This window comes from Anas acuta, chromosome 14 (assembly GCF_963932015.1).
Source record: "Anas acuta chromosome 14, bAnaAcu1.1, whole genome shotgun sequence".
NCBI classification, from domain to species: domain Eukaryota; kingdom Metazoa; phylum Chordata; class Aves; order Anseriformes; family Anatidae; genus Anas; species Anas acuta.
In genome coordinates this window covers 14250576-14275662 of record NC_088992.1, presented here as the reverse complement: position 1 = coordinate 14275662, position 25087 = coordinate 14250576, and the positions used below count along the sequence as shown (strand labels likewise).

At 44.9% G+C, this 25087-nt stretch overlaps 1 protein-coding gene across 1 annotated transcript; it reads left to right on the top strand.

The window, feature by feature from the left end:
• Window positions 1–6951: 6951 nt before the first annotated feature.
• Window positions 6952–19437, top strand: NPM1 (nucleophosmin 1). The gene is made up of 11 exons (XM_068697754.1): window positions 6952–7113; window positions 7622–7701; window positions 10325–10444; window positions 11273–11366; window positions 12242–12345; window positions 12712–12773; window positions 13160–13214; window positions 14441–14530; window positions 15468–15569; window positions 18039–18113; window positions 19081–19437. Exons 1-11 carry the CDS (start codon window positions 7050–7052, stop codon window positions 19117–19119), a joined length of 885 nt encoding a protein of 294 aa, XP_068553855.1. The 5' UTR covers window positions 6952–7049; the 3' UTR covers window positions 19120–19437.
• Window positions 19438–25087: the final 5650 nt, after the last annotated feature.

Here is a 25087-nt window from a genome sequence, read left to right as displayed (position 1 = left end):
CCACGGCCAGCACAAATCTCCTAAGCCTCTGCTGCTTGCCCTGGAACCCCGCTGAGCAGAGCGTGGGCAGCCTCAGCACTGAACTCGAGTCTGGACCTGAGTCTTTTAACCAGCACGGTGGAGTTTATTGGGCTGAAGGCAAACGTGAGTCAAAGGGGTTGTATTTTCCCCAGAATATCTTCCCAAGCAGTTATTTTGGATCGGGTCTGTTGTCTACTCTCCCTCCGATGAGTTTCCTTTTCCCATGAGTACACATTCAGTTCCCACCCATTCTCCACATGTATGTAAAATTCCCATGCCTTCAGCATCCTGTGGCAGTAACTTCCTCTGCCCTGCTACATGTTGGGTGAAGATCTGCCTCCTTATTTATTTACCTTTAATCTGCCACCTACATGTTTCGTTTTATGCCCTTCTGTCTCTTCTATTAGGTGAGACAGCAGGCAGTTGTTTCTCAGTCTCTATGCTTCTTGTTATTGAATAGTCATTTATTTTTTTTTTTTTCTCTTGACAGGACACCTGCTCCCTGTAGAAGTCAAGATGTGGCTGTGCCCTGCACTCACACAGTGACTTAATGCTATCTCCTGCACCTTGCAGTGGTGCAGGGGCTGGGATGGTAAGGAAACAGGCGCCTCTCCAGGTTTGCGTGCAGATCCTGGAAGTTTTCCTTGTGTTTCTTTTTTTTGGGGGGTGGGTAGTGGTGGGGCTGGTGGGGAGAGGAGCAGAAGGGCTCCTTGCATGCTGGATATAGGGAGCTGCCTGTTGCTCTAAGCCAAGAGTAGAAATAAATCTGGCCATGCCTTTGGTTCTTTTGACATCTGTGGTATCAGCTACACATGCACTGGGAACCTGGGGACAAAACATGACCTTTGACTGCTCTGTTTGAGGTCCTTGCTTTACATGGCGTAAACATGTGGCAAGGTCAAGCACAGCAGAGAACCAACGGATGACTGAGGATGGATTATTTATTTCCCTGAAGAGATTTATTTTGAATGCAGAAGCTGTGACTTGTGCCCAGGAAGGCAGGAAAGGCTTGCACTGAGCCAGACGGGGTCTGGTACATGACACAGAGATGTTTGTTGGTCTGCAGGTTAATTTGGATCATCTCATTCCTGCTCAGGGGGCTGTGGCTGAGTGCTCTCAGCCTGCACCATGCAAGAGCTTCAGCTAAGTAACCTTGAGCTGTAATGCTGCGGATAGGAAGAGACAGACAACCCCCTTCGGGGAGACCTGGAGGAACAGATGAGATGTGAGAGGAGGCAGACAGGTATCAGGAGCTGGCCTGGGGTCACTAGATGGTGCTGTTGATCTTGAAATGAGAACAGACAGCTCGGAGGAAGGCATCTCCTGAAGATGGCACCCAGAGCACCTGCCCAAAATTATGTCTGACTGACAGCATCCCACCTGCTTCCCAAACACCACATGGACTGAAGCCATAGAAACGAACTACATCAAACGTGGGAAGTTCAGTAATTGGACGAGTGTCTGCTGGGGTCCCACCTCGCAGCCTTAGCTCTGCCCTCACAGAGCCTGCAGGGACAGTGCATGGCAGGGGATATTTTAAAGCCTGGACCACAGAAGAAATACACGGGAGAAGTGACCACCAGAACAGGCTACTTTATGTGGAGCACCGTGTATTATCTCCTATCTCCATGCCTTCGGTTGTGACTGAGCCACAGCTGCTTGTAGACAGCCAGGAGAGCTCATGCACTGATGCAGAACATCATTTCGGGATCAGGTTCATAGGTTTAACAAGCAGAGGGTTGTCGTGAGCTGGCAGCAGGTATAGCAGTGGTCCGGGGCAGTGAATGATGTCCTGCTGGGAGGCAGTCTCACCCTTGGGACTAGCAGGGCACAGAAAGTGTCAAAGTGCGTAAAGCTTTAGGGGCAAGGTTTTCCAGGCAAAAATCCCCAGAGACAGCGCAGGAGGAGAAGCCATGTGTAAAGCATGCCCCGGGGTCGTGGTTCCTGGGGAGGAAACAGCAGCTGGGCGTGCTGGTAGCAGCCTGGGTCTGAAATGCTGCTGCAAAGCACGCAGATGTGCTCATGTACAAAGTTGTTAGAATTCAGTTTATATTCTGATGATACCCTGTTTAAGGACCAGAGGCTCTCATTTGGTAAGGACGGGCCTGGATATTGGTGAGAAAGTTCAGGACACCATGTCCCTTTGAAGTGTATCCCGTACACAGCTTTTCCCTGTTGTTCCCTTTTGAGGCGTGGCTTTTACTCATACCCAGCATGAAGGCAGGCGAGCAAAGACAGCTCTTGCTGCCCATCCCTGCATCAGGCCATATAACCCAATGGAAAAAGCAGATTTTTAACACCTTTCCCCAAAGCATGGCCCCGCTAACCCAGGTACTTCACTACCCAACTCCTGTGTCACTCAGAGCCCTGATCCCAGAACGTACGAAGGTCTCTATACTGCTGGTATGGCCCAAGCCACCCCGAGAATCCAACTTTTACTCTTTAGTATTACAAACAACCAGCTGAAACCTAAGCCCATGCCATCCATTTGGGCATGAGTAGAGCCATATCTAAGCCTAAGCTGTACACACACACACACACACAAACTGTACAGTTTTTAAGTCTTTTTATTTAAAGGGACCTTAATTTAGGTGCTTGATGTGTTATTTTTAAATTAGAGCTAATTATCCCATACTCAAGGCTTGGTCATTCATACCAAGTATTTAGACCCTGCATCTGTTGTTACAGCTTTTAGAGTACTTGATAAAGAAATAAGTAAGGAAAAAGCTCAGCCTAGCTCATGTTCTACTGTTGTGATGCTCGCACCCAGTGTAATCTATCTGTGTGAGTTTGTGCCACCTGAGAGCCTTCCTGTGGACATCATGGCTTGCCTGTCGTTCCTCCTTTATAGGAGTGAATCTCTGGAATAGGGCCCTACGCAAAAAGGATCCCTTGAAAGCTACGTGTAAGAACACAGACGAGATGGAGCAGCACCAGCACACCCTGTCATTAGCACGCTGACCTGGTCACCAGCCACTACTGGCTTCAGTCCCAGACTGGAGCATTCTCCAGAGCTGAAGGATCTTCTGATGCAAACCTTCAGGCTGCTCTGCATAAATAATGAGATACTGGAGAAACTGGGCCTGGGGCAGACAGTACATTAACGAAGGAGGATGGAGAAAACTTCTGGTGCCACCCATGGCAGGCTCAGAGGTAAAAGGAAGACTGCAGGTAAGAGGGAAGACAGCCAGGTAAGGCTGAGAGGCACTGAGATGATCTGCAGCTACAGGACAGCTCTGTCCTCACTGCTGCTGCAGTGCTGGAGCCAGATACTGCTTGTGCTTCCCCTGTGCCACCTGGTCTGATTACTGCAGTTACTCCAGGTACACTGGAACCACAGGGATTTTCAGGTTTGAAAGTCAAACCTTTTGATGTCAAGGAATGGTAAGTGTTTTGATGCCTTTTAAGAATTTCTTCTGGAGTTCTCTGGGCTAGGAATTATTGACCGGTGAAAGGAGGAGGAGCTCTGTGGAGGGTTATGTGACAGCAAGGGAGCTGAACATCGTATCATTGCAGCAGTGTGTAAATTAAGATTGCATAGAAAACCTTTATCATGTCTGTAGCTTCTGATTGCTTGAATGCGACCGTGCTATGGCTTTAACAATGTTTAAAATGCAATTTCCTAAGTTTTGTAAAAGCTTACTAAAAAGAGAATTCCATTAAGGGAAACCATGTTGACTCCGATTTCTTCCTCAGTTCTCCCTGTGCAGCTATTTCTAAATCACTTGTAAGCTTTTTCAGCTATGTGAGTACTAGATGGCGTAGAGTTGAGCAGAGTAAAATGATCGATATTGTAATGGACTTCTCATCCTAGTACATGGCAGAAATAATAAATGTCATGATATATGACAGCCCTTCTAAAGCCCTGTGGAGCCAAACGAGATGCAGTAAGCATATATCTCCTACTTGCTACCCGTGTTTTGCTTCTCTGTGTCTGTCCTTTGTTTCCTCCCACATTTATTTCCTCGGTAATGGAAGACTGTAATTGAATTAAAAGCGACTCTGTACAAAGAGGAACATGCTGTGGCTGCACTGCTTCCCTTCGGCAGGACTGGGTGGACTTCTGCAAGCACAGCCTGCGCTGTGAGCTGCTGAGCGCTGCACGGAGCAAGTTGTGGGGTGGTTTTGACAAGCAGCCAGGTACTCCCGTTGGCTTTACATCAGGTAGGTGTTCGTGCAAACAGATGCAGCCTCTTTCACTGTGACCACGTAGAATCTCTCCTTCCCACTCCAGGCTGCTTGTCGTTAGGGTTGTGCCAAAACTTCATTTTAGATTTTGATACTAGTTCCTATTTTCGAGCCAGATCAAACAAATGTCTTATCTGTATCTGTACAGCTCCCCTTGGCTGAAATGCCTGATCAATTAACACTGCCTTTTCTCTGCCAGTTGTCGCTGGCCACCATACTCAATGTGTTTTCTTTCCTCTGCTGCTTCACAGATCCCTGTGCCTGTCTTCCCTGTCCTGCACTGCCAAGCTCCCACTCTTTACCTACATTTTAAAGGTTACCCTTCAAAGGAATTGCTTCTTAAAGATCATGAGAAATGAGCCAAGCCAGAAGTTAGAAAATGAAACACTGTTCCTTCTCTGGTGTCCTAGGGAGATTTCGAGTGCAGTAAATTGGAAAGGATGTTCATGTTGCTTGTATGATCACTCTGCCCTTACACCAAGAAGTGACTGCAGATGAACTTCAGACATGCTTAGCAGAGGGCTCAAAGTACTGTTACACGTGTGTAAGACTGGCTGGGGAGGACAGGAGACTTTTTTTCCCTGCCTCCCCTGGTTCCTGCCCACCCAAAAAATGTGAGCTCATCCTTAGACACCAGAGGAACCACACAGAATGATTTTCAGTACTCTGATGATGAAGGAAGTTTGTGGGGGAGCTGCCACCTTGTCAGACACAAGCTATGGACACCCACTCGAAGGAAGCCAGCCTTCCTCAGCTCAGCTGGTCGCAGGCTGCTTGTTTCCTCTCTGATACTTGAATCTCCTAAGATTGAAGTTTTTCTGCACAGTTATGAGGGCTAGAAGTTCTGAGTTCTGGAAGTGAACTCTGTTCTGAGTTCACTTCCTGGCTTTAGTCTCAGGTCACTGATAATCGAAGCTTTACCCAAAAAATTGTTACTCAGAGGAAAAGGAGTGGCACCACGGCATCTTTGGTGTGGCACTTCTGTCTGCAAAAATCACAAAGAAGACTACTGTGGTCTAGCACTGGGGCAGGAGCTTAGGAAAGACGTAGAAAAGCCTGTACTGTCCTTGAAAACTTCCTCCATCTCCTAACAACTTCTGGTCATTCCAGAGCAATCAGGCTTTGTTACCAGTTTAAAGAAACTGCACACTCCTCACAGTTTTTGTTTGGCATCTATCTGCCAGTGGACAATTAATGAAATGATAAGGTTAGACACTACTCTTGTCTTACATTTACTTGGAGCAAAGCATATGCTTTGAAACACCCATCTTTATTCTTTTTCTCTTGAAGTTAATGTCTTATATCAAGCTCTTAGATTTAGCATTATAATGGAAAACAGATGCAGATCTTCTTACAGGCAGACCTACTAGTTATTTCTTATTTGTACCAGATTTGTGGTATTTTAGGTAGTTCTGCATTTCCAGGTCCACAGAATGAGCTATTACATACTCAGGATCACTTATGTTCTCTTGTGACCTCCAGTTTCCTTATGGGCATTCATGGTTTGTCACATCCAGAAGCAAAAACTGTTCAGCATAGAAAATATGACTCTAGGGTATGAATGAACAGTGTTAGGAAACAAAGGCACAGCAGGTGGGAAAATACTGCTCCTCACAAAGAATGTGTGAAGGGCAGGACAGAATTTGGGCTGAAGCAAAATGCAGCGCCCTGTGCCCAAGTCTCCATGCCCCTCGCTGTTCCCAGCACAAGCCCAGCACCTGGCTTAATGTCTCTGCCCCGATGCAGTTACTTTTTTTCCTGACGTGAACGTATTTTCCAGAGACATGACTGTGGTCCCCAACCCGCAGTGTCCCCGTGTGTGCCCACTGCAGTAACAGAGCTGGTGTGCTGTGCACGGCGCTTGCAGAGCTTCCACAAGAGCCGAGACCAGGCTTAAAATGAAGTGCAAAACTCCTCTTTTGTGACTTGACATCCATCAAGGTGTTATGTCTGAACAAGGGTGCAGGTCCCCCACCCTCACTCACACAGCAAGCCGCCCTATTTATTCCTCTACCTTGTTTTCGCACACAAGTCAATTTTACTATTATTGTATTTGAGTCAGCCTGTGGCAATCCGCCTGACAAAACCTCGGCAGACAATCTGCTTTAATGTTAACAGGATTGTAGGGGGATGTATCCTGGTAAACCCAGAGCTCGCGGAACCTCACCTTTGGGGAACTAATTGAGTTTTGGACCAAAATACGAGCCCTCACTCTGGAAAATAAGCGATTGTGGAACTGCATTTACTGTTTCTGAAAGGGGGGGTGAGCTCTGCGAGGGAGCAAGGTGAATGGTGCATTTTGGGGGATTAGATTCATTTCGCCACCGTGCCACTTGTCGCATTTTGGCAAGAGAATTGAATTTGCTACTCTGTGAAGGTGAACGCAGACGGTATGGATGCGAATTACACACTGCACATTAACAGAGGGGCTCGTGCTCTGAGGCTGCACGTTCAGAGTGTGAGGAGTGGGCGCTCAGGTAAGGCGTGTTTCTCTTTATTAGCTTTAAACCACCCAGTTTGAAGCACCGAGGCCTCCCCCGGCCGCATCACCCCCATCTCCCCCTCAGCGCCGCCTCCATCTTGAGGCCGCCCCCACGGCCACGCTCTCGCTCCCCCCCTCCCTTAGCCCCGTTAGGCGGGGGGGGGCCGGCACTGCGCACGCGCGGCACCCCCCGGCGGGGGCGTGGCCGCGGCGCGGCTCTCGCGAGATCTGGCGGGCTATATCTGGGAGGGGGGCGGGCGCGCGGCTTCCTTTAGTGCGCGTCCGCCCGCCGCGCCGCACGCCCCCCGCCGCGCTCCGCTCCGCTCCGCTCCCCCCCCGCCGCCTGCAGGCCCGCAAGATGGAGGACAGCGCCATGGACATGGAGAGCATGGGCCCGCTGCGCCCGCAGACCTTCCTCTTCGGTAACGGCTGCCCGCCGCCAGCCGGCCTCCTCCGAGCCGCGCGGGGCCTGGCGCAGGCCGCGGCCTGGGGGCGCCTCAGTGGGTGGGGGGGGGAGGGGGAAGGGAGGGGGGCGGTGAGGGGAGGGAGGGGGCGCGCGGCGCTGTTCCCGCCACCCGCGCGCGCTCGCCGCCGCCGCGCGCGCCCCACGTGGCGGGCACGTGGCCGCTTTGTTCCGAGCCCGGCCCGGCCGCGCGTGGGGAGCACGTGGAGGGGGGGCACGGCTCTGAGCACCTCGGCCCCCTGGGGGGGGGAATGGTGCTGCCGCGGGGCGCTCCGGGGTCCCGTCCGTGCTCGGCACCAGGCCGCGGCCTTGCCCGCCGCACGTGGTGGGGCTGGGGAGGGGGGGTTGTGGAGACGGGGGAGCCTTGGAGCGGTGGGATTGGGGGTAAAGGGTGGTGGGTGCCTGCCCGTGAGGAGCGCACCGTGCTCGTATCGCGCCCTGCTCATCGCTCCGTGGTTTCTTCGCAGGCTGTGAGCTTAAAGCAGATAAGGAGTACAAATTCAAAGTAGACGATGAAGAAAACGAGCATCAGCTGTCTTTGAGAACGGCAAGTACCATGCGTGTTTTAAGCTGGAGTACTGGTGGGTGATCTTGTGAGAAGTGAATTTAATGTATAAATTTGTTCCCTTCTGTGATAAGTGTAATAAAAACGTCCACTGATGCATGCTTTATAGTAAGTGATATAAGGCTGAAAAAGCTCAAAAATTAATTCACAGCAAGTTAGTAAGTGTTTGTTGAAAGGTATTAAAGGCTGGAGTATACACACTAACAAATCTAATGTAATAGTTCAGATGCTGCAGGAGCACAAGGGGAGAAGAGGTTATTTTAATCATAGATGGACATCCTTCAGAAGACTATGGGAACTTTATTTTGGAAAGCTGTTCTGTATATTTCCCAGATAAAACTCCATTGCCTTTTTTTCCTTCCTGCGAACAGCAAATAATGTCTTTTACTGCCTCAGTAAGCAAGACACAGCATGTCAAGGCCTTTGCTCAAGGCTGAGCATGTTTTGTTACGGTTAGCATAAGCACAAGATGCCACAACTTCATAGGCAAGGAGTTTGAGTTGTACTGTTTCTGTGCTTTATCATTTAAGAACAAAGATATATCCTGATGACAGAAGAGCTTTAGAATTGCTTCCTGTGGGAGACTTGGGTGCTAGTCTTGTCCAAGGCACAGCTTAAAACAATGGTTACAATGCTCTCCTTTACACATTAGTCTTTTAAATTACATGTCTTCAGTCCTTGCATTTTATGAAAATTGCAGCCTTGACAATGACTAATTTGTACTTAATTGGTAACCTTTTAAAGTTTATTTTGAGGGAAGAATAATTAGTATAGGCAGGGCAAGTTCATCTGGTAATCCTCACACCTAATGCAGATTAAATGTGTCAGTGTGAGTGACAGTTAATTGTAGAGTGACAGTTAATTGCATGGCTTTATCCACAGATTCTGATTTGGGAAGTTACTGATAGCATCTCCTGATTGAGTGTACATCCTTCACTGAGGATGAACCAGATTGAATGTTTATCAGTACTTAGTTTTTTAGGGTTGTCTGGAAAGAAGTCTCCTTCAAAAACCTGTCTTTTAAAGAGAAGATTGTCCACAGGAGTTATGGGGGTTGAAATAAGAAGGGACAAAATGGAAATATCTTGGGAAGTTTGGAAGCTTCTAAGAAGCATCTGTCAACAAAAAATACTGTGGCAAGCAGAGAAAGGAGGTACTGGGAGATGAAACTTGAAGCTGGTGAGCTCTGTGCCTGTGATCTGTGCACATGATAACATACTAGGTGAACAAGGGCTGACACATGTCATGCAAGGCATGTAGGTAAGAGATGGAGAAAAAAGTAAAAGTGAAAGGGGAAGCGGGACTGATGATGCATGTAGAGGAAGAAAGTGGTATGGGGACAGATGTACGTGTCTGGTCTTACTAATGAAAGCTGAGATAAAGCAGGGTGGTCACCACTTTATTGCCTACGTACTGCAGTTGTGCGTCTCTCCAGTGCAGAAGGCAAAGCCCAAGAAAAGCTACTTGCCAGCCACTCAATAAGCAAACAGGAGCCAGAGTATTGCTTGAGCTGTGCAAATGACAATGGTAGCTTGGGGTGGGGGCAAGTTCTGAAATGAAACTTGTCATGGTGGGTAGACCCACCAGCAGAGTGATTCATTGTGGTACTAACCCATTTGAGAGATGACATCAGACCACCAATTTCCCCTGATCAAATTTACAGTAACAAAACATGTCAGGATTAGTAACTTTTGTATCCTATTTCTCAGTCTTCAGCCTGAAAAGCCTTCCCTGGATCGTGATAACTTGACTAAAACACAGCTCTTAAAGAATGGCATGCTCAAGTTCCCACAGTCAGCCTGAAGAGTTTACACCCACATCTTCCATGGGGGGGTGGGAAGCTTTCTTTTCATTCCCATTGGAAAAGGGCACAGAGAGAGCCTTGTTAACTTGTCTCAGGAATAATGGTAATACTTGAGGGCATTATTGGTTTTCAGAGCTCTTACATGTAATGCTGACTCAGAGGTTAAGAAAACAGGAATTTTAGGCCTGTCCCGTGTCTGTCATTTGTGCCTCCCTTCAGCTATGATTTTGAGTCTTCAGAACATGCCATTGTTGTAGTTGGTGTAAGGAATAGAGGAACTTGAAATATATGCTGGGACAGCAGCTCTCTCCTTGGTGAATGAATACGGAAGGCTCCTGCCTAAAGAATAGCATTGAACTCAGCAGCTATATAAAATTTAACTCCTCCTCAGACTTTGTGCATACTGTAGTTGCATAGAGTAGGTGATGTGGTGAAAGATTTGGCAGATGGTAGGAAAAAGGTAAGGTTTGAGGCTGTGATACTCTGGGAATGAAAGTAGTTGATTCTGTTTCTGTAGTTACGTATTTGTGCTTCTTCCTATGGACCAGCTCCAGTGCTGGTAGGACTTAGCACTTGCCCCCCAGAAAGCTTTACTGTGTCTTCATTAAAGCAATTGTCTGCAATCGCACCCTGTAAGCACCAGTGTTACTGGGAAAGAGGTTATTGGCTGGGGGAGGAGTGCAACTCGGTCATTAGCATTCAGAATCACAGACATAAGTCTTGAGTCACAGAACAGTGAATGTACTCTAAGTCTTTGAGTATTTGTGGTTCTCAGAATGTGTATTGTTCTTTGCTTCACAGGTTTCTTTAGGGGCTGGAGCCAAAGACGAATTACACGTTGTAGAAGCAGAGGCATTGGACTATGAAGGCAACCCTATTAAAGTAGTACTGGCGTCTCTGAAAATGTCTGTGCAACCTACAGTAAGTAAATGAGCAAGGAAACATCTGTTACAAATTGGGTCTCAGGTGAGAAGGACAAGTTAGTAAAGGTCTAGGTTGTCTGGATTGTAATGATCTGCAAGTGATGTAGTGAGGCATAGTGAGTGGGTTCAGAGAAGAATCACCTTTCACACATGCCATGAATGCAAGCTAAATGAATATATATCTTTTTGCACCTAGCAGACTTGTTCTAGTCACCTGGAGATGATAGACTTCGGTTCAAATTACGCATTTTTAAAGAAGCTACATTAATTGTGTATGTCATCTCCGTGTATACAAATGTATGTATTTGCAAGTGGGTGCATCTCTAGTCTGTGTTTTCTAGTCTGTGCTTTCTTGGAGCCTGGGATGAGAAAATCTACTTTTTCCTTCAGATCAGAAATTCTTATAAGATTGTGAAGATGATTGATACCTTCTGTGGAATTAAAAGCACCTTCCTTTGGTTCTTGCCATCTGGAATGTAATTTGAATCAGGGTTGTTGATGTTGTGCAAGTGGAATTGCACAATGCTGGGGGCAGGTGTGATGGTTGATCTTGAAATTATCATTGCTGCAATGTTGTACAGAAACATGGATTGGTCTGGTTTTGAAAAGTGTGATTTAATTATGATATGCCATGACTGTTGTAAATCCGACCCTATTGTGGCACTTAGACTGGAATCACTTATGAAATATTCTGCCAGTTTGAAACTTGTAATTGCTGTATTACCATTGGAATCTCCGGATGTTGGTGCTGCTGGTTTTGTTTGAATGGATTGACTGTTACGGACACCTCACCTTCCATAGTTAATGCTTTTTTTTGTTCACCTAGGTTTCACTAGGCGGCTTCGAGATCACGCCACCAGTCACCTTGAGGTTGAAATGTGGTTCCGGGCCTGTTTATGTCAGCGGTCAACATCTTGTAGGTATGTATTGTTCTGGTTGCTAATCTTCAAAACTAATGTTCATTAATTTGCAAAGCAAATTAATGTTCAAATTACATGTTCTTGAAGTCAACATGCGTGTTACAGCTGGTCAGCATGCTATGTTGTAGCAGTGCCATGTGCTTAATTAAGGCATTGCTGTTGGAAAGTTCCCATGCTTGAGCCTGAATTGCATTGGGGGCAGAGCCCTGAGACCTTACTGTCAGAACCGTCAGAACTTTAGAGGTGTATCTGGTATCTTGAGCAATGCACTGAATGTCTTCAGAAGCCTGAAGTAACTGAGGGCAAAGGAGTTCAGAGAAATGCATATATAGACTTTCTTGCCTCATTTTTGTTTGGATAAGGGGAGTTTGTCAGCCTCTCAATTTGGGTTCGAATCGCTCCCTTTAAAAGTGGACGCTGCTGTTCCCCATATGGGAGCTTTTTCCTTGCCTTAGACTCAAAGGAGAGCCTCTGAATTATTATTATTATTATTATTATTATTATTTTTTAAGTAAGGGATAAACTTTTTCTTTATAGAACTGTCTTGAAGCTGATTGTTCTAGAAATTCTTAAACATGTTCTGGATATGAAGAAGTACTTCCTCTTACCTTCCTATGGCTTTTTTTGAGATGAGTGTTGTAGCATATGGGTATTTTTTTTATATTCTTCGATTTTGGTGTAGTAGTACCTGCCCCCAGTCAGCTGGAAAAGCTTCTGGACTTAGTGGTTAGTACTGATAGGAAGCTTGCTCGATTGGTTCCAGCATCCCAAGAAGGCCTTACTTAGTTGTGGGTGATAATTTGTTTTACTAGTAATCTTCTTTTTGCTATTGTTAAATGAGGTGGGTATTTTACACATTGCCATCATTTTATCAGCATTAGAGGAAGAACCAGAATCAGAGGATGAGGAGGAAGATACAAAAATTGTGAATGCCTCAACAAAGAGACCAGCGAGTGGAGGAGGATCTAAAACACCACAGGTATACTTCTAATTTGTTGGTCTGCAGAATTTTCTTTTGGTTTGGTATTTATTCTGCCAAGGAGTGGTTAGGTTATTTGCAGTAATTTACTTAATGGTCTGACATTTCGGGGGGGCAGGGGTGGCAGTGGGTGGCTATTTTGTACTTAGATCTTGAGATGTTTTAAGTTAAAGGATGTGTTAGCTACAGATTGTTTTCAAAGCTTTGCTGAATAGGCTAATATGAAGGCTATTTATGTAGAAACTTTGACCACTGAAGTAACTCAATATGTGCAGATTTTTGAATAAACATTAGTGTGCTGCAAGAGTTTGAGATTCTGTTGAAACACTGTAGTGTAAACCCTTAAAATTCTTTTTTTTTTTTAAGAAAAAAGCAAAACTATCAGAAGATGATGAAGATGATGATGATGAAGATGATGATGAGGATGAGTATGTATTTTAGTTTTGATCATATATTTTGAAACACAAGGATAACTTTAAGAATGAGTTGAGTGACATAACTAGATGTTAAGTGAGGAAGCTATTTCTTGGTCTTAGGTACCAAAAATGAGCTCAAATTTATCTCCACAATGTAACCTGAATCAATGCTATTCAAATATGTAATACTGGGTTAGGAAACTTCATTTACCGTAACTCAGTAACTTCGAGTAAATTTAGAATTTCTTTAGTACTACTGCAAAGCCCTAAGATTCACACATTGAGTACTAAAGCAAAGGGAGTACCTTTAAATACTTGAACAGTACTAAGACTATTTGGCCTAACACCTTGTCATGCGTTAAAACAAGTTATGGTGAGTGACCCCTTTCTAATTCTAGCGATGAGGACGACTTGGATGATGATGAGGAAGAGATCAAAACGCCAATGAAAAAAGTAAGTGGCATGTTTGTGTGTATCTACTGAATGTAGACATAGCGACACCTCTATGTGCTACTGCCAGATGGACAGTTCATCCGGACAGGAATGACAAGTACTCACACCTCCTTTTTAATAGGTGTTAATTAACTCTTATGAATTTGATGAATAGGCATCTGATTTCTTACTTTGTTACAGAGGGGTGTCTGGGTGCTTCTTAACTGTCCACCTATACCCACATGCAGTAGTCAGGCTGTTTTGGTTTTATGTATAAAACGCTGTTGATACATGTGGATTGTGCTTTGCCATTTCAATGAGTCCTGCATGCTGTGAGAAAGGTCTTAGTGACTTTTTTTCAATTAAAAAAAGTTCTGAACTGTGTAAGCCTATAGGAAAAGACTTGCTTCAGGCAGCCAAGTGCTTGAATGTGAAATTACATCAGCCCTTGAGTGCCATCTGGTGGTAAAAACAAAGGAAGATGATTTGACAGTTACAGAGATGAAAGATGGCTTTTTTTTTTTTTTAAAGACTTACATTTGCATATTGATGTTCTTAGAAACAAACGTTTAATGTTTTATTTCACTAAATGCTTCTTTCTCCTGATGAATTTCTTTAGGTAATAGTGCAGGGTAGCTTAGTGTCTGGTGAAGACTGTTTGACTGCAAGTTTCAGGCTATATAATCAAGTTCAGCGTGACTGAAGGAAATGGTCCCTTGATTATATAGGAATACAAGAATCCATTCTTAAATCTGTGTATGGCATTGCGTTTGCACATCCTGGACAAGATTCCTGTATAACATACAGAGAAGAGCTAATGATTGTGTTACAAATAACAAGTAGTGCTGGTTGGATCTTAGGCTAGCAGTGACATCTAGAATTCATGAAAAAAAAAAAAAAAAAGGCTTGCCCCTTGCACCATCTCTGCCAGAAAAACCCTATGGTCTTACATATACCCTTAGATAATTATATAAATGTATGGAAAATAAAGTCCCACATAGTTGTATGGCATCATAACCAAACTGTCTTGACTATGTTCTGTATTGTGTTGGACCAGCAGTTTGTCACTTGAGTTTCTGTTGCATAAGCTACTTATGCTCAGATAAGAGGCACTGATCATACTGCATGGGAAACGAGAGTGCGTTTTTGCTTGCAGTTAAATAGTATGTATTTGTCATAGTCTCTAGTAGTATGTTGGCGAGCATAACAGCAGTTTTTCATGACAAGCTTAAATGCTTTCTTTTCAGCCTGTCCGTGAGCCTTCAGGAAAAAATATGCAGAAAGCAAAGCAAAATGGAAAAGACTCTAAGCCGTCCACACCAGCATCCAAAACAAAAGTGAGTGAAGGCAAATAATGAGTCAAATGTTTGTTCTGCTGTGGAAGCTAGTTTCCTTGCCTACCAGAAACAAAATGTACTAATCCTAAGTTTTTGAATGAATAGGAACCATGCTGTTGCTTCGTTGCATTGTGTTGCCTTGTGAAACTCTTCAGTAAAACTGCCTATACAACTACAACAGCTGATACTTGTAATCAGCTCTGCTGTCCCTTGTGAAAGTTAGCAAACCAGTTGTTTAATTGGCTAGGGTATATTTTTTGGGCTACCTGCTTCTGCAAGAGTGTTGGTCCAACACTCAGCTGCAGTACAACGGGAGACCCTTGCTATTAGGGAGTCTCACTTTTGGTTCTAGTCTGCTGCCTACCTTGTCCAAGCAGTGTTGCTTTTGTGGCTTAATAATATCTTGGGTTCGGAAACTGATCCATGTGAGACCTGAAAGTTTTCTTCAGTTCTGTAATTGTCAAGCTTCCTTATGCAGCTTTTCCTTCCTGCGTGCACTCAAACAGGGAAGGTCAATACAGAAATTAGTGTGGGATGGACAGCAACATAGCACCTGGAAAGCGCTGTGGCTGTGTACCTTTTTTGAAGTATGAATTGAATCTGGCTGCAGTTATGGAGCAAACTTGAAATCACTGAATGTTCGGCCTGTTTTCAGTTTCATTTGTGTTGGGAGAAACAGCTGTGTTGACGCGTGCCCAGAAGCATAAGATAACTACAGTTAAATTCCTAACTTAGCATTCTTTACATTTTCTTTGAAGAATGTTTTGGAAACACAACTTTTTCTGTGACTTGTTGAAAATAATCTGAAATGTCTGTGATAGCTAGTTCTTCTATTAAATATAAATTACGATTTACATTTATATTACGATTTTTTCAGAAAAAAATGATTTTGTGTACTGAACAGCTTAATAAGCAATTTTCTAACAATACCTTTCAGACTCCAGATTCCAAGAAGGATAAATCTCTAACTCCAAAAACACCAAAAGTCCCTCTGTCGTTAGAGGAGATTAAAGCAAAAATGCAGGCCTCCATAGACAAGGTGAGTTTTCTAAAACTTCAGGTTTCATCAGCTTTATTTATAATACTTGTGCAGCAGAAGAATGTTGATAAATGTTTACAAGTCACGGCTTGCAGTCTTGTTAGCAGAGTAAATTGATGTTGAAGCTCAGAAATGAAGACTCACTTAGGACAAAGCTGAGCATTGGTACTCACAAGGAAAGGAACAAATAAGAAACTCTATTGTTACTCTACCAATATGTGAAGTCAGTGAACTGTCCTAGTGTGGTGATGGGGGGATGACATGACTAAACTGTGCTGCCTGTAAGACTTCATAACTTCCAGAAGGGGGAGATAGGTGTTTGTGAATAAAAGAACTGCATTTTAGTAGGTGCTCTGTCTGTAGGTTGGCTGGGTAAAAGTGTAGAGGGTAATAGCAATTTTTCCTCATTAGCCAATTTTGATGTGTGCTATCTAGGTTTGCAGTACAGTACAAACAAAGCTTTACTGCAGCATAGGTGGTAGTGGGGATCTGACATGTACACTATGCTGCTGTTGTGTTTTTACTTCATTGACATTGAATTGCAGAAAGCATGTAACTGATCCAAAGTCTTGGTTGGAAATTTATTTTTGGACAAAGCTAAAGCCTCTGCTGATGTCAGTGCTACAAAGAGTTCTGGCTTTAGTTTGGTCTGAGAAGAACTGTTTTTTCCTTATGCAGGCATTCAAGTCATCTAAAGAATTAGAATCCCAGAATGGTTTTGGTTGTAAGGTACCCTAAAGATCAGCCAGTTCCAACCTCCCTGCCATGGGCAGGGGGACATCTTCATCCAACCTGGCCTGGGGCATCCACAGCTTTTCTGGGCAACCTTGTGCCTCACCATGCTCTGAGCCTAAAGAGTTTATTCCTAATAGCTCATCTAAATCTACACTCCTGGTTAAAGCCATTACATCTTGTCCTGTCACTACACTCCTTGACAAAGAGTTGCTCCCCAGCTTTCCTGTAGCCCCCTTTAGGCACTGAAAGGCTGCTGTAAGGTCTCCTTGGAGCCTTCTCTTTTCCTGGCCAAACAGCTCTCAGCCCATCTTCAGAGGAGAGGTACTTCAGCCCTCTGATAATTGTGGAAGCATTAGGTTTATCTTGGGTTTAGATTCTTAAAGCTTTAAGGCAGTTTTGTCCCATAAACTTCTGAAATAGAGCAAAAAAGTTTTAGGTGTATATAGTAGGTGCAGAGCGATTTATGATGACACTGATATATGACACTTAATTGGGATAGAAATGCCTATCTCTAAATTGTGAACCTGATGGGGATGGATGGTATCGTTCTGCTAGGTCAAGCTAACCTCTTGGATCAGCTGGGCGTTAGGGTGGTTTTCGTGCATGACTCACGGAGGAGCAATGATCAGTGTTTCTGCAGTGTAGGCAGAAGGGGCTTAGTTATTCATGGTAGGCAGAGATGTCCCTTTGGAAGGAAGGATGCACACCAGTTAGCTGGCAGGTAGCTGTAGGTTACACTTCATTGCTGAAAAGTTTTTACTGGGAAGTGCTGTGTAGGCAGAAATACTGTTGAAGCAATAGCAGGCACCTTTAAGGCTTTCCAAGATGCTGTTAGTTTGCCTTAGTAAGTCAAACGGTTTGTGTGGCTTTTTGTCGTAACAGCCAGCAAGTTAACAGCTTCAGAAATAGCTTTTATTAATTTAATTCAGGGGATCTGCTCTAGTAAGTAGATGTCAGCAAGCTAATAGAAAAGTGTCAGTACTTGGTAGGTAAGACTTAGTCGAAATACAAGCTTTTTGGTTGTAATATCTTTCACATAATCTCAGTGTAGCATTCTATCCCTTGAACATAAAATTGCCAGCCTGCTAGGCAATTAGCTAGATACTTGAACTGATGTACCTGAAGAATTGCTCATGGGGCATGTGAGAGGATAATTATACTGTGCTGCATCTTCCCTGGAGATGGGAGGTGTGAGGATGAACCCAGATCATGAGTTACTCAGTCTGTTTTGTATGTTTGAGTACATACAAACAGTTTCAGAGGTGAAAAGAAAATGTCTCAAACAGTTCATTAAATTCTTAGAACTGCTGTATCAGAATGAGATGCAAGAGGTTTGGTAGAGGGAATGTAGGTGGGAGATGACTTAAATTTTTGCTTGGGAGAAGAGCTAAAGCAGATACGTGTCACAAGTTGCACCCCGCAGTAGGAATCCTTAAATGTAAAATTAGTTGATCTGAAAAGCACAGGAATGTTGACTACAGACTGCTTGCTGTTGTGTTTCAGAGCAACGATGCTTGTACGGGCGTTTTAAGTGTGTAGGCACACTGCTTTGAGAAATAACTGGGTGCTGTAGAAAAACAAACTTTTAAAAAATGGTTTTGGTGGGTTTTGGATGTTGCAAGTTGAGTTTGGTAAAATTCCACTTGTATTGCAAGGTATTTAAGCTTTGTTGGAGTTGTTTGTTGGAATGATGAAACGGCCTGCATACGCTAAAGTTTATTTTTTTCAAAATAGGGTTCTTCCCTTCCTAAGCTGGAACCCAAATTCGCCAACTATGTTAAGAATTGTTTCAGGACGGAGGACCAGAAGGTAACTAAATTTATTGAAACTTGATAAAATCCAAAAACTTTTATAACCTGACTTAGGGATTCTTTTCCACTTCTTAATCTTTACAAGCTTTGGACTGTTTCAAAGGGTTACAAACCACGAACAATACTTCAAATTAAATAAATGGGAACGGTTTTAAGGGTTTAGTTGGCTAAGATGAGAAAGCTAATATTTTATTACATTTTTCCAGCTTTTATATGGTTGGTAAATTATCTCTTGCTTACTAAACCCACAGAATTTTCCTTTTGGCACCATATTGGCTAAGGAAATGAGCTGTGGTTTTCCTTGCTGCTGAAGTTGGCCACCTAGGCCAGTCTGCTGTTCAGCCTTTTGTTGGGGAGGGTGTCTGGGAGGGGGAACTGTTTTGCAATTGATATTATGGCTTTCTTGCTGCGTTTTCTCCCAAAGTCAACTGAACTCTTGTAAGAGGGCAAGCCAAAAGGTGGTATCAGGAAGCAAGTTTCTGAATTAGTTATTACTCAACATGTACTAGGTTAAAATGTGTCTTAGATTTCCCTATCAAAATTCCTGTAAGTTAAGACTTTCTTCCAGTGACAGAATTCCTTATGCTTTCCTGCTTCCTTCAGTGGTTCAGAGTAAACTTGTCTGATAGACAAATTGATAGGTTCTTGAAAGAATGTTTAAAAGCAGTTAGCCTCAGCTACTGGAGTTGGTCTGACATTAGCCAGGGTAGGCAGAGTTCAGCCAATATTTGCCTAGCTGGTCCACACCCATCCTCTTACCTTCACTGAATTCTTACTATTGCAACTGAGTGAATAACAGCCTTTTAGCAGAAGGAGCTAGTGTGTTGCTTTCAACTTAATTTTCTCTGAAAGAAATGCAGTTTTGTTGTAATTTAATGTTAGTATTTTATAGAGTAAGTGGAGATAGTAAACTGAAAATAATAAAAATAGATTTCAATTACTAACTTTTTTGTGTACACTTCCAGGTCATTCAAGCTCTCTGGCAGTGGAGACAGACTCTGTAAGAAAAGAAAACAGTTTAAACAGTTCATTAAAATCTGCAGTCTTACTTCTGTAACCATTATTTGGCTGTCCTTTTTACAAATGCTGAAAGAGCTTTCCCTACAGTGTCTGATAAATGTCATCCAGATTACCTTGCCAAGAATGTGTTGTCCAAAATGCCTGTTTAGTTTTTAAAGATGGGACTCCACCCTCAGCTTCATTTTAAGTATGTATGGAATGTTTTGATAAGGCATGGTGGTGGTGGTGGTCAGACAAATGGAAATGGTGGGAAGACTAAATGTACGTGGAAAAAAAATAAAATTTAGTATTTTAATAAAGTACTATCGTTTCTTTTTTATGGGTTGGGGTAGTCTGCATACTCACTGCAGAAGATAACAGGGCTTTAAAGTTCTTGTAGGAACTACAGAATAAAATACTAAAGTATTTTAGCTGCTTCTTTTTAGCAAGTACTCATCAGTCAACTTTGTCATCAATGTTGTCAGCTTCAAAAACAACTATCCCAATTTGTATGAGTTTTACAGCTACTGAGCGTTCGGCTTGGTGAGAAGACTAGGTGGTAAGCGGGACTTTATTCTTGTCTGGAAGTGACCACTAATGATATAATTGCATAAAACAGCCCTTCCTGCATCTCAATTTCTGACCTGCTTCATTGCTCTTTGGTTTATGGTTTTTCTCTAACAACTAAATTTGTAGGGCTTGTGATTCCACTTGTAAAATGTAATGCTTTTGATTTGGGAATTGCTGGCAGTGCTGTTCCTCTGAGGGGCTACAGTCTCTGAGGTTGTCTCACTTAATGACTGGGGTAAGGGTTTTGTGGAGGAGAGAGTAAGCTTCAGTGCTGAAGGGTGTGCCTAGAGAACTCACACCGAGGGAGATCAGTGACCAGTGGATAAATTCCTGGGAATGGTAGAGGGCTAATCTCCAGTCTTTGAGGACTGCAAATCCCAGAAGCTCAGATGGGCAGGTAGGCAGTTACTTGGATCATTTTCCGAGGTGCTCCAGATAATGGCTGTCCAAGTTTAATCCTTCAGTTTAAGTGGGGCAATTTCTGTACAACTTCTAGCATTGGCCTTTGGGGAAAAATAATTCTCAGAGTAAACATCATGATGAAACTTTCTAAGCAGGAAACGTCCTTTAAAGTGGCTGAGATAGCACAATGCAGCCTTACTAGCTATTCTTGGTTTTGATCCTAAGGATACTATGAGGTTGATTTTAAATTACTTGTTGGGTGTGTTCTTATTGTCATACAAAGTAGAAATGCCAAGGTATAAAGGTACTTCCATGTGAAGGGAGGAAGGAAAGCATGGATGTGAACGTGTCCTCAAAGCTCTTGTCTAAATGCTGTATTGCTTCAGGTGCTCAAATGCTTTATCTGTGTAGTAACTGCAGTAATGGTATGAAGATCTAAACGATACTTAATAAACAAACAGTTGTAACTATAAAGCTTGATTTAATTCTTGCTGTGTGTGAGAATTAATGCAACTTCTTATTTTTCCCAGCAGAAATCTTAAACTTGGGAACTGAAAGGCGTTAGAGCAGGTCTTACAGGTTGAGGATTTTTCTGCCTGAAGGACTTGAACAGTTGGGGTCCTACAGAGGTTGCCTTTGTACCACATGGTTGAAAAAAATGTTGGGTTGTGCTAGCTGGGCATGGGATCTCTTCTAGGGTGTTCAAATTGTTCTAGAAGCAGAATATATCATTTAATTTGTAAAATTGTCCATGAAAATATTAAGTTTGCTATTACAAAACCTCATTTCTATAGTGGAGATTCTGGGTGCGATGGAAGCAGATGCAACTGTCTGGAAGCAAACGCTTCCTTTGGGAAAAATGAAGCCAAGCACTGCGCATGGTAGGGAAGCTGAACCACAGTGCACGTCTGGTGTCAAAGATGCATTTAAGCTTGACTATAATTGCAGCATGTGGAATGGCAGAGCATGAGCGTTTGAAATGCCTCTTTCGGTGGGGTTATGTCAATAGATGATGTCATACGCACAAGTGAGCGCAAATTTCCCTAGTGAAATAGAGCTAATGGCACAGACAGGCTCATTTAAGCAAAATTGCCCTCAATTTTGGCTGAAACATACTAAAATTGTACAGTAATTTTAGCAAGAGGTTATCCAGCCAATAAAATATTCTGAATATTAAATGTTTAAGAAAAGCCAGGGTGTTTTGTGCCCACAGGTCACTGACAAAGCAGGACAGTGGGGTGCAGCCATGTGTGGCAGGATTGCAGGGGGCAGATGGAGCCTATATGGGCAGTTCTAGTGGGAAAATGTGTTCCTGAAGTATGTAAAGCCACATCTTTGTCAGGCTGCCATTACGCATCATGAGGCATCTACATCGTGGCATAGAAATGGTACCTTTAATTAGCTCCAGTGAGTTGGCTTACTCTGTTTTCTGTCAGCTTATGTCCTTGCAGCTCCAGCTGCGAGGAGTTGGTGGCTCTCTGCTGCCTGCTCCCCACCCGGCTCCGTGGCTCTGCCCCAGCCCTCCCAGGGCCGGGCTCTGCCCGCTCCTGCCAGTCACGTCTCCAAACGCTCCGGTCCTGTTGGGACTGGCCGGCCGATGACTGCTCTGGGCTTCCCGGGCTGTGCAGCCGTGTCCTCCAGGTAGGATTTCACAGGCAGCTGCCAGTTCTTTCAATTAAAGTTCTTTTGACTGGAGCCTAAAAGGTTGAATTAAAGCATTTAAGCTTAGATTTGAAGAGAAGATACCAAGTACAGGATGGGTTGCTGAAGCATTAAGTATTGCTCTTGACTTCCTGCAGTGCTTCCCTTGAACGTGTTAATGGCATGATTGCACTAAAACTGGAATGTTTCAAAATGGTTGCATCCAATGATAGGGACTACAAAAGCCTGTGTGGTTCTGGTCCTTGAGGACGGCTTATTTGAGAGCACAGAGGCAGAGAAGGAGTAAAGAGCAGTGATGCAAGCACAGGCGTTCTCATGTGCCATGGCAAAGCAACGTGCCTTGCCTTCACAGTGGGGTCAACACTTCTTCAGGTGGCTGTTCCTCAACCTCTGCTGCATGGTGTTGGCTGCAGCCTCAGCTGCTCCTGATACGTGTTTTGTCTCCAGGTCTGCTGCCTTGAGTCTGGACATCTCATTGCTGAGGAGGTGATGGAAGGTCCTGCAGTGAAACGGCCTTTCTCAGCTTCAGGAGGTCTTGGTCTGTGTCTTCTTCCTTGTGCTCAAGTGCTTGTGGCTTCCTTAACTCTGCCCTGGGGCTCTGTTTGCTGCTCCCATACGGTTAGGACATCTCGGAGCCTAAGACAAGCGTGGGCCTCGGCTGCTTCACCTGCGCTCAGCCCCGCTTGGAGCCTTTGGAGAGGCACAACCCCAGCATGGCTGGCGGGAGGGTGGAAGGGAGCGTGTGTGGGCTGAGGTAATGGAAAGCAGGGCCAGGATGGGTGGTGGTTCTGGGCTCCTTGCCACCCAGACGGTCCCTCGGGGCTAAGTTCATGCTGGAACATGCTCTGTCCTCCCCTCCTCTAGTAACGTTACCAAGTGCCCCAGGCTGTGTCCTGTCTCCTTCCAACGTGCCACTGCTGACTTGCAGCCAACCTCTCCCAACTTCTCCTTCCCTCGTTCCCTGTGGAACAAGCTGATCCCTATTCCTCTCGCTGCTTCCCCAAAGGGGAATTAAAGGCTGCATCCCGCTTGTGAAATGTCGTAGACAAAGCGCCAAACGATTTTGGTGGTTTGGAGCTGAGTGTTCGATGGAGTGCCTTTATTCCCTGTCCCGGTCTAATGGGCACTTGGTCCTGGCAAGCGGCACCACGCGCAACTGGTTGTGTTGAGTGAGGTTTGGAGGCTTTGTGATCTGGTATTTATTAAGGGTTGCTTTGTCTGAGCACTGACTCCTCCATCTGAAAGGGCAGAGCGCAGCCTGCGTGGCCAGGCACAGGAGAAGAGGGGGTGCTGAGGTGCCTGCGAGGGCTGATACTGTCCTTCCTTTCTCGGACAGCAGAGGGAATCCCCCAGCCTCCCTCTGCTTGCTTTTTACCCACATTTAGGCTTTTGGAAGCAATCTGGTGTGTTGTGTTGGATCAGCTCTTCGGTGGCTGGCTGTTGGTCGTCTGTTATGCAAGTGGCTCTTTTAAGAGGGGATTTGAAGCTGTGCTTTATTTGGACCAAATAAGTCAATCAAAAATATATTGTGTGTTAATTAAGATGTTATAAAAGTGCAATGTGGAGACCACTTGACTCTTCTAATTGCATGCATGGGCTGTGGTCAGCTGTTTTGGGATGACTTTTGTGCTGCTGCTTACTTTAGAAACTTTCTTCTCCCCTTGCGCCACATCTATCAGCTCTCCTGAACCCAGCCAGAAAAGGGCCTTTGTGGGAAACGGATCCCAGGAGAAAACAAAGAATCAGAAAGGGCAATTCTTCAAAAAAAGAGCAAATGGGGTTGAGGATCAAAATGAGGGCAGGAAGAGTGGAGACCCTGCAGGGGAAGGTCACCGTGGAGCTCTGATGGTGCCTGCAGCTTGCAGAGGTGTCCTGGCAGGCAGTGCCGTGCTGCCCGTGGGCTCGTTAAGCTGAGGGTGAACTTGTTGTTATCCCATGAGTGTCCTTGCCGAGAGGCTTCCACTGCCACAAGCCATTACTGAGGGCAGTAACATGATATGGGGTCACCAGGACAAAGGAAACTGAGCCTTGTGATCCCGAGACTGCAGAACGAGGCAGAGGCTGGAGGATTTGGGCTTTTTTAGGGTCTCAGACTAAGGTGAGATGCCTCTGCTTGTTCCTCTAGCTTTGTGGCTCAGAACAGTCCCTGCCAACTCATTCCCACTTACAGCACTGTTTTCCTGGTCCCTCTTGCTCTCGCAGTATTTAGACAACATTTGAACACTGATGTGAACCCCGTGCCCCTGCACGAATCCATTCCCTGCTGCGTGGCTTTAGCATGGAGTGTCCCTGAGAGGGTGAAGAGCTGCAGAGGTAAATGGGTCCAACCCTGTCCTGCTGCTGGACACTGGGACTTCCAGGGGGTCTTTTTGTAGAGCTGTGGTGGATTTTCCAGGGAAGGGTCCCGTCTGGGTGTATTTTGTGGAAACAGCAAGACAACCCATCCATCTGTTATATTTCAAGTTCTGGCTCTGAAGCCAGGTGCTCTTCGGTAGAAATGTACTTTTTTCAGCCTCATTTTTAGAAAGAGCTGAGCTCTTCTGACTTTTTTTTTTTTTGAAAGGTACCTGATGCAGGTACATGAAAGGAAAAAATCATCCTGCCCAACTTCGTTTTGCAAAGCTAAGAAAAGATTTCTGTGGGATGTGCTGAGTGGCCTCTGCTTGGTCTTTGGTGGCAGTCTGAGGCTGCGGTTACCAGTGTGAGTCTTCCTCCTGCTGTGTTAGGAGGGATGCATAAAGCCCAAGGAGCATCTCCTAGCGAGCAGCCTGCCTTACGTATGGGATCCCAGCAGGAGCGTACCCAGGGCTGTCCCTGCAGCCCTGCGCAGGAGCACAACGCACCTTCACTGCTGGTGCTCGCTGCCAGCCGAATCCTGCACAGGTCCGTCTGCTGCTGACTTCTTACAGCTCTGATGCTCTCTGGTAGGAGGCCTTGGAGATCCAGGAGGGATGATGCTGAACCAAAAGCCCTCGCCCAGGGCTGCACATTGCTCCAAATCGCATCAGCCCCAAGCTGCCCTGGGGTGGCACACGGACGCTCTGGGGCCACGTGTGGTCGTGCAGCCTCCAGGTGAGGTCCTGCCCGTGGGACTGTCCCTGGGAGCTGTGGTGGTGGCGTGGGCAGGGACCTGTCCCCCCAGGGAGAAAGGCTCCACAGGCTGGGCTTGAGGTGGGGACTTGCTGGAGACAGCTTAATTCAGGAGACTTCAGTTAAAGAGGTTTATGTTTAAGAGCTGTTGAGCTGAAAAGCTCCGAGTTAAGGAAATATTAAGTTTTGAAGCTTAACAGCTTGCAACTTTTTTTTTTTTTTTTAGGGAAAAATGAAACCATGGAGGAA